Raw genomic sequence first — 16,384 nt, forward strand, 5'->3', positions numbered from 1 at the left:
AGAATTTATTTTGAATGAATTTTCAATCTTAACAACTTAGCAAAATCTAAAGATATTCGCATTTCAAAATTCAGAAATTTGGTAAATTTTGCATTTTGAGCGACAATGCCTTGTTGATTTGTCGTGGAATTCATATAAACAAGTAATATATTATTTTAAATAAATTGTAACCTTCCTTGTACCAATCGACCGAAGGTTGAGGCGAACCGTATATCGGCAATCCAAGATCAAATGGTTGTCTAGCCCTATCCTTAGTCTCGGCAGTTGGCTGCAATGGCGGTCCTCGGTAGGGTACACCTAATCATTCATTCATTCGATAAAAATACATTTATTCTTCATTCAAAGGTAAAAAAATATAAATACTAATTTAAGATAGAAAATATAAATGTAAGAAATAAATTTAATCTTAAAGAAATATGAGATGAAAAACTCAGTGATTGGTGAAATAGTATGTAGCTAATATCAGCTGGGAGAGTGTAAAATCAACTTAAATTATAATAACATATGGAAGTCTCGGGACGATTATGGATACAGTGACTATCCATTATCATATCGTCAAAGATTACCCGGGGGTTACATAGGAATGAATGATTTAAATTTAGATTTTGATGATATTGGTAGGCATTTAGGAAAAGATTGAATTTACGATGAGGAAGATGATCAAGGAATGGTAATGCGTCGATGGCCTGTGAGGATGGAATGCATACAAAATATTTCATTCAGAATCGTTAAATATGATGAAAAAGTTGTTTATTTCTTCCATTTTATAACATTTTTATATATGTACTTTAATCTATAATTGATATAGTAGTAATATTAATTTAATACTGATATTAGATAAGCTTAAAAGTTTTAACAGTGAGGAAGAATTGAGGGATAAAATTAGTAAATGGAACAAGATGAATATGGAAGCAAAGGGTCTGAAAATGAATGCATAAAAGACAAAGGTGTCCGGTAAGTGTCCTTGTGGTGTCTGTGGGAAAGGAGTTGCTAGAAATTCAATCCAATGCACCAAATGCCGGAAATGGGTACATAAAAGATGTAGCAGGAAAGTTTAATGTTATAAAGAATAACCTTTATTTGTAGAACATGCATAAAGGGATACATAATAATGATAACCTAGAAAATGGTGGTCTGGATATTAGCAATGTGTTAATCCTATAAAAAGTGGATAGGTTTTGTTATTTGGGTGATATGCTAAACGCAGATGGTGGTGTAGATTCTGCTGTTGTTGCAAGGGTAGTTCAGAGAAAAGTCACTCTGAAGTTAAAGGGGAAGGTTCATGTAAGCCGTGTGAGAAGTTGTTTAGTTTAAGAAGGCGTAATATGGGCAATGAAAGCGACTCACGGCTTTAAGATTTCTTAATTTTAGTGGCATATTTACCATGAGGAAATTATTTACTTATTCTATATTATATAGGTTTTCTTTACCCCACCCGTCAAATTAGAAAGAACAGAGATGAGGATGATTAGATGAGAGAAAGAAAAACTAGTAAAGAATTGGGACCAAGATTGGTGGTAATGCGACGAAATAGACTTAGATGGTTTGGGCATGTGGAACGAATGTCAAAAGATGACTGGGTAAAGAGATGCACTTTGATGGAAGTAGGAGGATCGAGACCTAGAGGAAGGCCCAAGATGACGTTATTGATATTATAAGGACAAACATTAAATATCTTTTACAAATATAATATTTTTTTTAAAAAATAGATTTATATATCATTTTTCTTAAAAACATTATAACAGTGAAGAAAAATAATACCCAAATTTTAAGGTTATTTATTTTACTTTATTAATTGAGGTATTTAAGACATAAAGTTAAATTGGGTGTCCACTTACAAAATTAGAGCTTTAATTGTAGAATTTCTATTATTCTAATTTTTATATATATTCGTATATACCTTCATTTCTAAGATATTGCCAGTATTTTAAAAAAGAATTTTTATCACTTTATAATCTAATTCCGGGTTTTAACTCCCGGTATTAGCCATTAATATATTTTTTTATAATATTAGAGAGCTCTTATTAAGCTTCTAGAATTTATTTTGAATGAATTTTCAATCTTAACAACTTAGCAAAATATAGAGATATTCGCATTTCAAAATTCAGGAATTTGGTAAATTTTAAACTTTGAGGGACAATACCTTGTTGATTTGTCGTGGAATTCATATATACAAATAATATATTATTTTAAGTAAATTGTAAACCTTCCTTGTATCTATCGACCGAAGGTTGAGGCGAATCGTATATCGGCAATCCAAGATCTAATGGTTGCCTAGCCCTAACCTTGGTCTCGGCAGTTGGCTGCAATGGCGATTCTAGGAAGGGCACACCTAATCATTCATTCATTCGATAAAAATACATTTATTTTTCATTCAAAGTAAAGAAAATATAAAAACTAATTTTAAGATAGAAAATATAGATGTAAGAAATAAATTTAATTTTAAAGAAATAATAATAATGAGACGAAAAACTCAGTGATTGGTGAATTAGTATGTAGCTAATATCAGCTGGGAGAGTGTAAAACCAACTTAAATTATAATAACATATGAAAGTCTCATTAGTTTGTTATAGTTATGTTTAAAAAAATCGAAAAAAAAAGAAGAATATGTCATATGCAACAAACTAATATAAAATCATAATTTGGGAACGTATCTTTAGTGTCCCCTCGTGCAGTCTGGGGAAAAAATAAAATTTAATAATAATATTTTTTTATAACATATTTAATTTAATATAATCATGGCTTTTTTGTATTAAAATAGTAAATAAGTAACATTGATTTATAGTTTAATATTCAATTTACGAAAACCTTTTATTATTACTTCTTATATTTGGCTTTTTTTAATGAGTCAAAATAATACTTTAAAAATGCGAAAATAAAGCCGGAAAACCGCTGTCTTTCGCGGTACCATTTACTGGATCGCCTACTCCCAACATCGAGTGATTTACCAATGATAATAAACCGCTTAAAAACTTGCAAGTTTATTATTAAGTTGAAGATTTAATTAACTATTTTATGATCATGGCTAATAAGATAATTTCATTCAACTTTAAATTACGACTTATTTATATAGTAAAATATAACTTGTAATAAAATATTTATTTAAACAATTCTAAACCAAATGGTGGTTTAAACAGAAAAGGTTCGCTTTCCAGAGGTTCACCGATACCGAAATAATTTTCAGCCTTCACCCTGAACTTGTAAGTTTTACCGGGTTTCAAATCAGGCACTATTATAAAAAAAAATAAAATAATTTGTTTAAATCATCGTGTTTTTGTATAAATAATGAACCACAAACCAAAGAAAATTTTATTTAACACCTAGTCCCCTTAGTAGCTTAAGGTCTCCGTATAAGGCGATCGCATAACATTTATGCCATCGTTTAGCGATTCTCCCAACGTTTAACCATCATTGTGCCCACCATTAATGAGTTCTTATTGCCAAATGGTTTTTGGTTATACACAAAGCTAATTTTCTCTTGGGACAGTTAAATTATCTTAATACATTATTGCTTTTAAAGAAAAATTAATATCTTATAGATATACGTACAAAGCTCGATTAATCGAAAGAAAAAAACATATAGGCTCGATAATGACGCCAGACTATAAATTTTTTAATTGACCGCAACTCAGTCATGTCACTAGGAATGGGTCTTTTGGATTAATTTAGCCAAGTGACGTCACAATGGAGAGGTTATTGGTGGGTCATGTCAGTCAAAATTTGGAGAGTCACCTAACCTCGCATGAAAAATATATAAATATTGAAGTTGACGGTCAAATCAGCTGGTGACTCGCCATTTTTAGTTTCCAGTGTATACAACAACTTGAATTAAATTTTATAAAATAGAAAAAATAAATTATACGCGACAAAATGGCGTGTCATCAAGTGATTTGTATTCAACGAAGTTTTATAAAATGCATTTCATAAATTAATCAAACCTTTTTTGGACAAACCACCGACCGGCTTACCCACTGCCAGCCATTTTTTATCATCCATATCCATCATTTCAACGTAGTATCCTAAAATTGGCGGCATATCTTTTTTTTTAAATATCAAAAAAAGAATCAAATATTTCATCGCTAAATTTCGGCAATTTAAAACCCAAAAATTACATTTAATTTGTTACTGCACACTTGGTCGGTAAATAGTATCATCATCATATTTAAAAATGATTTGTTTGTACCAATATAATAAGTGAACTCTTCATTCTCCCAACCTCCGCAGCACTCGCGACCGTAAAACCCTCTATCGTCGTGACAACGATGGTGGAGACAGCCATTGGAAAAACGTCCCGAATAAGAAAACCCCGATCAAAGTTATAGGGTAGAAAAGTTGTTGTGTTTAAAAAATTAACTGTTTGTTTGTATATAAAATTTAGTTTAGCTTTTCGTAAAAGTACACGTTATCGGTAGTGGGAAAATGTGTTATTTTTTCAAATTTGCAATCGTTTTGAGAAGTGCTTTATTTTTAAATTTTAAAATCTGACTTTACCGGAAATGTGCTCCATCATATTTGAAATACCTAGCCTAAGAATTTCAGACAATTATGCTATAAACATTTTAACCAGCATCTTAAGTATAGTACTATTTACCGACCAAAAGAATATATAGTTTAAAAAAAAAATTTAAATCATGAGTTAAACTGAATTATATTTAGTAAAATAAATTTGATATTTAAAAAATAAATCTGTATAAAATTTATATATATATATATACCATAGTCTTTGAAATCTTCACCGTAATTCAATGGCGGCTTCCATCCAAGGGTTAAGCTATCAGCTGTAATATCTGAAAACTGGAGGGGGCCTCTAGGAGGTCCTGGTTTATCTATAAGATGATAATTATATTTTATATATGTGTTCATTGTAATCATTATTTTTTTTAAACGCATGATATATAAAATCGATATATATATTAAATCTAAGCAAAAAAAAAAAATTTTCTTTAAATTCACGATATTAGTTTAAAATAATCAAATTATCAATAAGTTTTGCATTTGTTTTCGAATAGAAACTTTAGAGCACAAAATATGTAAGCAATATTTTTTTTATACGTTATTATTAGTGTTAAACGGTTCGATTTGAGCCGATTTTTAAAAACGGCAACTCAACATTATAGACCGGAAAATATTGCCTAAGCGTCGAGATTCCGCCAACAGATGTTAATTCTATGTGCCACGTATGAGCAAAATCTCCAGTAGCCATTTTAAAAATCGGCTTAAATTGAGCCGTTTAACAACACTAGTTATTATCCCGTTTCAATTCGAACATCAATAGATAAAATGAAGAAGAAGAAATGCCCTTATAACCCCTTCTTTCGAACAAAATTTATTTTATAACGCGTATTTTCCCATCTCGAATATACATCAATAAATTTTTTTGAAACTAATATTACAAATATGATTTTTTAAAAAAAATAACATAATTTTGCATGAATGAATATGATATAAATATTTTATTTCAGAAAAGCGAATAAAGAGATTAATAAAAAAAAAATTAATTCTTTTCGTATTCTTTTCTTTTTTAAAATAATCATTTATAATATTGTCCGAAGATTAAAATCATCAGGGCTATATTCACTTGAGGTCTAAAAAAAAATATGGTAGGGTTATTTATTTCAAAGAAATCTTATAAATTATAACATGAATAATGATGTTTAAATGGCTTTACAAATGTTCCAGAAATACACTATAACAATAAAACGATATATTCATAAAATTATGTTTCTAAGTTCTAATTTATGTTATATGACTTATGGACTATATTGATTTTAAATAATATCTTTTATACCTATAAAAGAAACTTCATTTCAAGCAATAAGTATCAGAGATCTGTAAATGGCAAAAATTGACCTGACCCGGCCCGGTCATGTGGAAATTTATTAATAACCGACCAGGCCCGGTTATAATTTTTTACTAAAGGTTTTCAATTTTTTTTTTTTAAATCAAGGGCCTAAACTAAATATGTCTCGAACACCCAAAATAAACAACTATTGGTTAAATTGAAAATACTCTACGTTATTGATTATCACTTATATAAAATATCAGAATTATCAAATATATATGCATATATACAAAAAAAATGTAAGGCCTTGTCTGTTAATTTCTTTAGTCAGGTCTGTCTCAAAAATATTTTCTTGACGTTACTTAGGCCGGCCCGGGAATTATAGATTTCTGAATCATCACATAAATAATTCTTTTAAACATCTACCTTCAGAATCTGTTTTTGACTCTTAAATACTTTGCCACAAAAAGAAAATCTAAAGCAAATTTTTATACATTTTTGGGGGAGAGGGAGTGGGAGGTAGTGATGTTATACGGCTCAATTCGATATTTTAGCCAGAATCTGATCCTCGAGATTTCACTAATAAGTCTTCAAACCTTTGTGCCATTCCATGACCACAATCTTTTAAGGCTTGCGTAATAGTTTTCTGGATAAAATATTGAGATAGCCCTTTTTAAAAAATCGGCTCAAATCGAACAGTTTAAACAACATTTAGTGGGAGGTGTGTAGTCGGATATTTATTAGTAGTTTAAAAAGATATATAGGAAAATAAGAAAATTTGCAGTATCATCTATATAAAAAAATAACAATTCGATTCTAATGCTAAAAATTCTCGTTTAAAAATAGAATTTGTTAGAAAGGTTGAAAAAAATAAGGGCATTTACATTGTTTTATATTGTTTTTTTACAATCGATGGGTCTTCGAATTAAAATTGGATAATTGTCTACATATTTTCTGCTTTCATAATATGTTAGTTTCTATTAGAAAAAATATCGAGAAACCTTGTATAATAAATTTATTTTAAAAAAAGATTATAAATAGACTATTTAACAATTTCGGGTTATTGAATTATTTTTTAAAAAACATTATTGTAAATCGAAACAAATGTGGTGTGAATCAATTTGAAAAAGATAAAGAAATCTAATTTTAAATGATATTTTAGAAGAAAAACTCTCTGTACTATAAAAAATTAATTTTTTTTTTATTAATAAAAATGATTACGCATATGAAATGAGATAGGGTCATATAGGTTAGAACTTTTGGGTATAGGTTACTTATCCCAGCTGATGCAATATAAAATTTACTTATATTTATATCAAAATTTAAAATTTTTTTTAGGGTAATATTTTCGGGATAGGTTCTAAATCGCTAAAACATAAATCGCTAAAAATTGGGAACCTGGCTTATATCTCCTAGAAAATTTTTAAAGTAAATTTGAAACCAAAACTGGGATTTTGGATGATATTTCTTACATTTTAGCGATTTTTTTAAATTTTCAATTTAAATACAAGTGTTTAGTCCCCTAGTATCTATTAATATTAATTTCAAATTTACTTTAAAAATTTTCTAAGAGATATAAGTCATGTTCCCAATTTTTAGCGATTTTTGTTTTAACGATTTTTGTTTTAGCGATTTAGAATTAGAACGGGAACCATATTTTCAATATATCGCCTCCGTATTAAATTAAAATATATAACCTTTAACGAAAAACTTAATCTCAACTTCATCTTTTCCAGCTTCGTTCGCTATCTTTATTTTGTATATACCAGTCAAAGGCATTAAAGCTTTCGCTATGATTACACGTGTGATTCCTTCAGTATTTTCAATCTGAATATAATTTTTTTTTGAAGATATATAAATCGGTGAAGTAAAAAGTTCAATTTTTGATTGGACCAGCAGTTTTTAATTTCGGTTGATGTCACCCAATGGGAATGTTTACCAATCAAATGTTGGCCTATGAGTAGTCAATAAATATTTTATTTTGTAATAATGTTTTCATTAATTCATAAATCCTCCAATAAATTTTTTTGGATTGGGGGGGGGCTTACTCAACAGGTATACCCTTCCTCTCTCAACAAAATCCTAAACATTCCAACTAACAAGTATATCATAACAACACTTTTAATAATCTTAGGCTATGACCTAAATATATATTTTTTTTAAATCTCAAAAATTTATAAAATTTCGTATATTTTTATAAAAATTATGAAACATGATCTTCCATTCAAATTGTATTTTAATTCCCCGTTTAAATTAATATAACTGTCCATTTCTTATTAATAATTTAAAATTAATGTTACGTAAAAACTTACTAAATTTATTTAAATTCTAGAATTTTTAAAAAATTAATAAACTTTTGTAAATTTGAAAAAATGAATTTAGATCGCTATTTTATTATTTACATTAAAAATAGCTTAGCTTCTTTTTTTTTCTTTAAAGTTTACGACAATTTTTTTTATATTTATTTTTGATATTTAGGTAACAACCTTATGCATATTATATTTTTTTTCAAAATTAAAAAGGTTCCCATTATTTTAATGAAGGGCAAAAAATTATTGTTAATAATTATTCTAAAATAACATTTTAAATTAAATACTTTGAATTCTGGACTAGATGAAATGATCTCGCCATTCTTTTTCCACTCAACAGACGGAGATGGTGAACCTACAAATGGAAAACTTCCGTCAAAGCTCTCCCCGGGCTTGATTTTGAACACCTTTCCGGGAAACTTATCCAATAAAAATCTTGGCTTTTCTAAGTTATATATAAATATAATAAAATTCATCATAAAATGTCTATATAAAAATTATGTTTATTTCATTTTTTTTCTTCCGGTTTTTTCCCGCTAACCTTGACAAAATAAATATTATACCTAGCTTAGAACTGGCTCTAATTTTTTCGCTGGGAGGACCTGGCTCACTGATGCCTATGTCGTTCACAGCGCTCAACCTGTATTTGTATTCTCCGTTCGGAATCACGTCTTTGTCCGTAAAACTTAATTCCTAAATATATCGAGAAATTTTTTTAAATTGTTTACTATAAATTAAGAGTGACATATTTTTATATCTCCCCGCATAATTATTATAAATATTATTAGATTATGACCAAATCATTTTTACTGATATGATTGATTAATCCCACTATCATTTCGAGGAAATTTTTAGCCGAATTTCCAAGAATCATATAATTTGCTCAAAAATTTAACTAATTCTTCCTTTAAAGTACATATACAGATAAATACTTTAGTTTGCAATGAATGGCCTACGTTTATCATATACATTTTATAAATAATAAAATAATTCCATTACAATATTAAAATATTTGAGAATAAGCTTCTGAAGACCTTATAATATCCTATTTTTACAAAAAATATAAATGTAATGTAATACTAAAATATAGGGCTACAAAATCAAAAATGAAGAATTTTTTTTTAAAAAAAAGCGAATATTTAAAGAATAACCATTAATGTAATTCGATTTGTATTCTGGATCTCTTAAATTTTTAAACTATTTACTTAGGGTCATATATCTTTAAATTCGAAAAATGTAATTTTGCCGTAAATAGAAATACAGAATTGTTAGTATAGAATAAGTAACCTACCATATGAATACCAGACAATTTTGCCAAGAACTTTAGAACTACTTGATTTACTTTTTTTTTTACTAAACATCAGATTTTTGAAAAATTGAAAATGCCCTCGGCATATGATTTAAAATTGAAATTTAAACGAATTTTAATGGATTTTGAAAAACCCCATTCCCATATGACATTCATATAACTAATATTACATCCGGTTCAACTTTAGCAATCTGCGCCCACTTATTGGTCTTGGTATCTTGACGTTCCACTAGGTATTCTTTAATCGGTTTTCCCCCATCATCTAAAGGCGGTGTCCAGACTATCTCTATGAAATCTTCATCTTTGTCCTTTAATTCTGGTTTTCCGGGTAAAGATGGTACCACTTTTTGTTTTTATTATTGAATAATTACATTTTAATTTTTATACTCACATATTAATTCAATTTTATTTTTATTCCTCACGGAAAAGTTGTCATGCATTTTTATTATTTAAAAAAAAAATAAAAAATAATTTAGAACAATATTTAGTGGATGAATAAAATAGAAGAGGTCGTTCGAGGCGGCCTAAAAATATAAATAAATATATATATATAAATCTCTCTTTAGTATTGGTTGAGTAATTGTATTTTTTAGCGGTTATAAGTGGTTTTAGTCGTACTAAAAACGATTATCTAGTTTTTAGAGTAAAACTACCACTTTAAGAATTGGGAGTTTTTTTGAAAGCAAATAGCTCAACTTTGAATAGAGTAGAAATGAACTAACTCACGCCTCAATATTTTATTCAGCACGCGCCAAGTCTTGTTTTAATAATTAACACTAACCCAATTTGGCTTGTATTGTGACGGGGTGTACCATCTCCAAGGCTTCCGAAATTCCGTATTTATTTTCGGCTTTGACCCTAAACTGATAAGTTAGCTTTTCTTTCAAGTTTTTCACGAGGCATTCCGTAGATGGAACCATGTTATTTACCATTTCCCATTTGGGCTTGTCAACTTCCTTCTTCTCCAAAATGTAATTCCTTGATATAATACCGATTTTAGAATAGACAAATAAATTAAATAATTTACATTATTATATAATATAATATAATATAATAGTAAAATGTAATTTTATAAGAATTATTAGATATCTTTACAGTAATCATCTCTTACGATATCTCGAAATAGTCACACGATATTTTAATTGTATTATAGATAAACCTTCGGGTTTTTTTTAAATTTTTTAATCAAGTAAACGATTGTCGAAATGGAACCAATTATTAACCTCGTCAAATAGTTATCAAAAATCAATATAAATTAAAGAGTTATTTTAATTATTTTGATGATACTTGTAACATTTTTATCAAATATTTCCTCCTATTAAATTTTTCACCAATAAAAAATATTTCCATTTCTCTATATGTTCTGGGTAACTGTTAGTGTAACCACTTTTATCAATAAGTACACTTACTTTTTAAAACAAAATATAATTGTTTTATTGATGAAAAATTCTACAATAAATTTTTTTATAACGAGGTTAGGTTTTCCAAATTTCTTATATAATTCGAATTTGTGAGTGTGAGAGTCATATAACATTTTAAGGTGAGACTAATGATAGAGAGTTTTATGTTTTCATAAAAATCTCATTTATACCTTCAAAAATTATCCCCTACATACAACAAAAAAATTATCAATTTTTAAATGGCAACGGTGGCTTGAAAGGTTAGATACCTTGATAGCACCCTTCTCCCCTCGATCTCCGCCATAATTTTAAAATTTATGAAATCAACATACTCGAGCGGTAGGAAAGGGGGGGGGTTACCTTGCATTCATTGTTAGAGCGAATTAGCGACGAAGTATACAAAAATTGTATGTAAAGATATTATATTTATATCAAATTTTGTATACATTTAACCGCGAATTTAACTGTTAATGCAGGGTTAGAGAGGTTAGATCGGTTAGAAATATGGGTTAGGGGAGTTAATATTATATATATTAAAAAAGATGGTTCGTTATTTATAATAAATAAAATTTTTAAAACGTGATTTTGCTGCCACCATCATCCTCAGGTTCTTTCCAAGTCAGTGTTAGTGTATTGTCAGTAGCTTCCTTTACCTCGAACGGCTCCCTTGGCGGGGATGGTTTATCTTTTATTATATAATTATAAATTTCATTTAATTATTAGCTTACATGAACCAAATGAATAAAAATATCTGTCAACTTCAAGAAATGACAAGAAAAGATATTCACTTACAAACTAAGTTCATCAAAATCAATTACGAAAACAGTTTTTAAATATGTTAGTCATTTCTGGAATAAAGACAGGAATTACTTCAACTACCAAAAACATGATTTGACAGGTAAGATAAAGTGTGTAAAGTTATTTCGACCTTACGAATCTCAGACAATTTCATCATATATATTTGTATTTTTATTTAAAAATATCGACCATATAAAAATTTAGAAATCATTTTAAAAAAATTAATGGCAAAATAATTTTATTAAATTTTTTAAGGATTTCTCTTGATACATACTGGGATATTCTTTTTAAGGTAAAATGTTATTTTTTTTGTCCCCTAGATTATAAAAATCTTTCTCATTAATTCTTAGTGAGATGAAAGTAGATTATGTCGTTATTTCGGAGGAGAACTTTACTTATATATTAATATTATAATTAACAGTATCGAATATTATCATTATTCGTACCAACAACTTTGAGCTTCATCGAGGTCTCATCCTTGCCTGCTATGTTGGTTACATCGAGAGAAAATTCTCCCTCGTCACCTCTTTTAACGTCTTTCAATGTTAGTTGAGTAAAGTTTGGCTTTACCTCAACTATGAACCTCGAATCAATATCCGCGCTTATAATCTTTTCTTTAAAAATAAGAATTAATTAATTGTTAAAATTAATAAAATATTTATAATTTGACACTATCGGCTGAGATTTGTAAAATATATATATTAAAATCTTAAAATTATTGCTATACTTAATATTATTTATCATTCTATCAAAAAAAATATAGAATATATTCTTTGCTTTATATAAATAGGGTTTCCTTATCCTAGATAAAAACCGGCTCTACTCTTATAGCTCGCTTTATGTGATATTTATGATGTATCAAATTTTCTGCCGATTTTAAACTATTTCACTGTTATAAATAAAAAAATTCAACCTTGCGTTTTCCATTGAACATCCGGTTGAGGTTCAGCCTTAAATGGAACGGCAATTTTGAGCGTTTCTCCCACTTTTAGTGTTTGATCTTTTATTTTAGTCGTGTCTAAAATTGGTTTAACTCCCTTGATTTCCTCTTTAAAATTTATATCAATAAAAAATATAATGTCACTGTTTGTAAAATTATAAAAAAAAAATTTCTCTTTGACTTTCACATTTTCTGGTGGTAAGCTCCTTCAACATCTCTCTCCACTTTATGTTATTCATACAATTTTTTTATCTAATTTATACTTCTTTATATTGGCTCTAACTTTGTGACCCCATTGAAGTTTTGGCCTTCATCTTTTTCGTTGCCCATCACTTCCAAACTCTCAACCTTATTTCCTATGTAGTTCATAGGCCTTCTCATTGTGTGCCCATACCATCTAAGTCTGTTTACCATTAACTTAGTCTTAATGGGCACTACCTTTAAACTATTTAGTATTCTTGTACTGCGCACTTTATCCTTTCTTATCACCTCAGCAATCATCCTCAGCATTCTCATCTCCATAGTTTGTAGACTTCTCTCGTCTGATTCCTTGGTTGGTCATATTTCCGAACTATATAGAATAGTTGGTTGTACTATGGAACTCTAAATGTTTCCTTTTAATTTGTGTGGGATTCTTTTGTCAAATAGCACTCCCGATAAAAATCTCCACTTTAACCACCCTTGATTAATTTTACTCTTTATCTCTTTTTCTATTGTGCCGTTTGTTTGTATAGTGGAGCCCAAATATTTGCAGCTTTCAATCGCCGATATCTGCCATTCATTTATATCAATACTCTCTGTTTCATCTCCTCCTATCACCATATACTCCGTCTTTTCTAAATTTACTTTTAGTCCATGCTTTTCTGCGATATTTATCCAACTCATTACTCTTTCTTTTATTTCATCCTTGGATTCGGTAAGTATCACAATATCATCTGCAAATATCATATTCCAAGGGACTGTTTGAGGTATATACTCTGCTAATACATCTATTATTGTAATGAAGAGAAGTGGGCTGAGAGCCGACCCTTGATGAACTCCTTCGGCTATTGTGAAGCCTGCTGAAGTACCTGTTGTGCTACGGACCATTGTTGTATGGCCCATATATATATCCTGTATTATTCTTATATATTTTTCGAAACTTTTCTGTGGCGTAGCGTCCACCAGATAGGTTTTCTTGGGATTCTATCAAAAACCTTATCTAGATCGAGAAAGACCATGTTTAGCTCTTTGTTCTTTTCCCTGATTTTTAGCTCATTTGTCTAATTGCGTGGATAGCATGAGTTGTTGATCTTCCAGGCATAAAGCCAAACTGAGTCTCCTATTTCGATTATCTTTTTTCTATTATTTTTTTGTATAGTTTTAGACAGTGTGACATTAGTTTTATGCCCTGTCATTTTAACAATTGTGTGGATCCCCTTTTTGAAGATAGGAACTAGATAGCTCAGTCTCTATTTTTGAGGATCTCTTCATTTCCCAGTATTTTATTGTACAGATTTGTGAGGAGATGTAATCCATCATCTCCTAGTGCTTTAAGGCTTTTTATTGGAATATCATCTGGACCCCTAGATTTGTTGTTTTTCATCTCTTGTTCTGTTATTGATAGTATACGGTTTTGACATGTGGAGTGTTCGTCTAAATCTAGTGTGGATTAAAGTTGAGAAGCTTCTGAAAATATTCTTTCCATCTATTCATTATTTCCTTTTCCTTTATTATCAATTTTCCATCTTTATTTTTGATTACTTGAGCTCTATTTATATCCCTAGAATTCTTTTCTCGCTTTTAACTAATCTGTATATTTTATTTTGCCCTTCTTTGGTATGTAGTTTTTCATACTCATCGTATGCCATAGATTTGGCTCTAACCACCGCCTTTGTAGCTATTCTCTTGGATTTTTTGTATCTTGCCTTGTCATCTGTGTTTTTGGATTTGTACCATATGTCATAAAGGGATATTTTTTCCTGTATAGTGGCGTGTACTTCTTCATTTCATCACCATAGTTCTTTGTATGAGTTGTTGCCTCCCCTTGTCAAGCCTAATGTAGATTTAGTAGTGTCTATTAATCTGGATGAAAGGTCTGTCCTCATTTTCACTGACTTGCGTGGAATCTATTATTTCAATGTTTGCATTATTGCAAAGGCATATGTCATTGTTTTTAATTTACCACATTTGATGCATGGTTCAAGTTTTATCTTATTTTGAGTGGATTTATTTGAGATGTGTAAATCATGACTAGTAGTTTGTGTTGCGCGGCGATATCTTCTCCTGGGATGACTTTGCAGTCTATTACATCTTTTAATCTTCTGCTAGAGATTAGCATATAATCTATCCGTGTTTTCCTTGTACCACTTTCATATGTTATTAAATGACTGTCTTTTTTTCCTATAGTAAGTGTTGGTTAAGGCAAGGTCGAAGGCTTGCGCAACTTATGGTACATGCTCGCTTTCAATTTCTATCTTTATAAATTAGCTTTCTTAATTCCTAATCTGATCCCCCCTCCTTTCTCCATTCACAATTATAAGTTTATTAAGTTACTTGAAAATGTAAAATGTATTAATTAACTACCTGGCTTCTTAGCTTTTTCCGTTGGTTCCTCTAATTCTTCCTTTTTCTCGACGGCAGCTTCAGGCTTTTTCGAGGGCTCTTTAACTTTTTCTTTATGAATGTGATAAATTGGTTTTAATTTATGATATATCAAAAACTATCGAATACTGGCTGCCATATAATGAGTATATATCTAGTTTTTTGCAATGATTTCGATATGATTTTAAAATTTTAAAAAAATCTAGAGACATTCCAAAATAATTATTAATTTATCATTTTTTCCAGATTTGTTAATTTTAAATTTCACTTTTACAGCTAAAAGTTGTGAAATTAAACGAAATTTTGAAAATTACGAGTAGAAAAAAATATTTCTTTTCAAATCTGGGTTAAGCATAAGATTCTGACTTTTTTTTCCTCTGATATTCATATCAATACAATTTCTGCTATATCTGTTGAATGTATACTTATTTATATTATTTATTTATTTTTTTCAAAGATATTTTATAAAAGTCCAAAAAAAAGTTAAATTTGTTTTTTACCCAAAGATAATCAATCACTTCAGCATTGGGGGTTTGTTTTTTGGAAAGTATAGCTCAACTTGGAAGAAAGGAGAAATAAATTATTCATGCCTCAAGGCTTAGCTACTTTTCTTCTATACGCGACTGTATATTAAGCCATATTTAACGATTTTTTAACCATTAACCAAAATTATATTCTTTGATACTTAATTTAATTAAAACTAACCCATTTTGGCTTGTATTGTGACGGGGTGCTTCATCTCTAATGCTTCCGATATTCCGTATTTATTTTCGGCTTTTACTCTAAACTGGTAACTTTGATTTTCTTTTAAGTTTTTCACAAGGCATTCAGTAGATGGAACCATGTTATTGACCAATTCCCAACTGGGCTTGCCTACCTCTTTCTTTTCCAAAATGTAATTCCTTCATATCATTTCGATTTTTAAAGTATAAATTAAGTAAACGTATATGTTACATAATATATAACATACAATATATATTATATTAAAAAGTATTTTAAACGTGATTTTGCTTCCACCATCATCTTCCGGTTCTTTCCAAGTCAGTGTTAGTGTATTGTCAGTAGCTTCCTTTACCTCGAACGGCTCCCTTGGTGGGGATGGTTTACCTTTTATTATATCATTAAAATTTCATATAATTATTAGCTTACATAAACAAATGAATAAAAATATCTGTCAACTTCAAGAAATGACAAGAAAGTGTTATTCACTTACAAGCTACGATCATCAAAATCAATTACGAAAACATAGTTTTTAAATATGTT

General features: G+C 29.1%; 1 protein-coding gene across 9 annotated transcripts in view; it reads right to left on the reverse strand.

Moving 5' to 3' along the window:
• The window catches only part of LOC135926213 (titin-like), a 120,959-nt gene that overhangs the window by 56,118 nt on the left and 48,457 nt on the right, over nucleotides 1-16,384 (reverse strand). For 8 of the 9 annotated variants that reach the window (XM_065461991.1, XM_065461990.1, XM_065461988.1 and 5 more), the window contains 16 exons: nucleotides 16,123-16,228; nucleotides 15,827-16,023; nucleotides 15,104-15,193; nucleotides 12,512-12,646; nucleotides 12,045-12,212; nucleotides 11,380-11,485; nucleotides 10,182-10,378; nucleotides 9,571-9,743; nucleotides 8,655-8,784; nucleotides 8,379-8,536; nucleotides 7,480-7,609; nucleotides 4,716-4,826; nucleotides 3,939-4,037; nucleotides 3,119-3,229; nucleotides 2,207-2,332; nucleotides 172-297 (listed from right to left, as the gene is read on the reverse strand). In XM_065461991.1, coding sequence (XP_065318063.1) covers nucleotides 172-297; nucleotides 2,207-2,332; nucleotides 3,119-3,229; nucleotides 3,939-4,037; nucleotides 4,716-4,826; nucleotides 7,480-7,609; nucleotides 8,379-8,536; nucleotides 8,655-8,784; nucleotides 9,571-9,743; nucleotides 10,182-10,378; nucleotides 11,380-11,485; nucleotides 12,045-12,212; nucleotides 12,512-12,646; nucleotides 15,104-15,193; nucleotides 15,827-16,023; nucleotides 16,123-16,228 — 2,163 coding nt within the window. The remainder of the gene's footprint in view (nucleotides 1-171; nucleotides 298-2,206; nucleotides 2,333-3,118; nucleotides 3,230-3,938; nucleotides 4,038-4,715; nucleotides 4,827-7,479; nucleotides 7,610-8,378; nucleotides 8,537-8,654; nucleotides 8,785-9,570; nucleotides 9,744-10,181; nucleotides 10,379-11,379; nucleotides 11,486-12,044; nucleotides 12,213-12,511; nucleotides 12,647-15,103; nucleotides 15,194-15,826; nucleotides 16,024-16,122; nucleotides 16,229-16,384) is intronic. The other variant, XM_065461989.1, reaches the window with a different exon arrangement.

The sequence above is a fragment of the Gordionus sp. m RMFG-2023 genome, chromosome 3 (genome assembly GCF_954871325.1).
Source record: "Gordionus sp. m RMFG-2023 chromosome 3, tfGorSpeb1-WG-v2, whole genome shotgun sequence".
Taxonomy (NCBI): domain Eukaryota; kingdom Metazoa; phylum Nematomorpha; class Gordioida; order Chordodea; family Parachordodidae; genus Gordionus; species Gordionus sp. m RMFG-2023.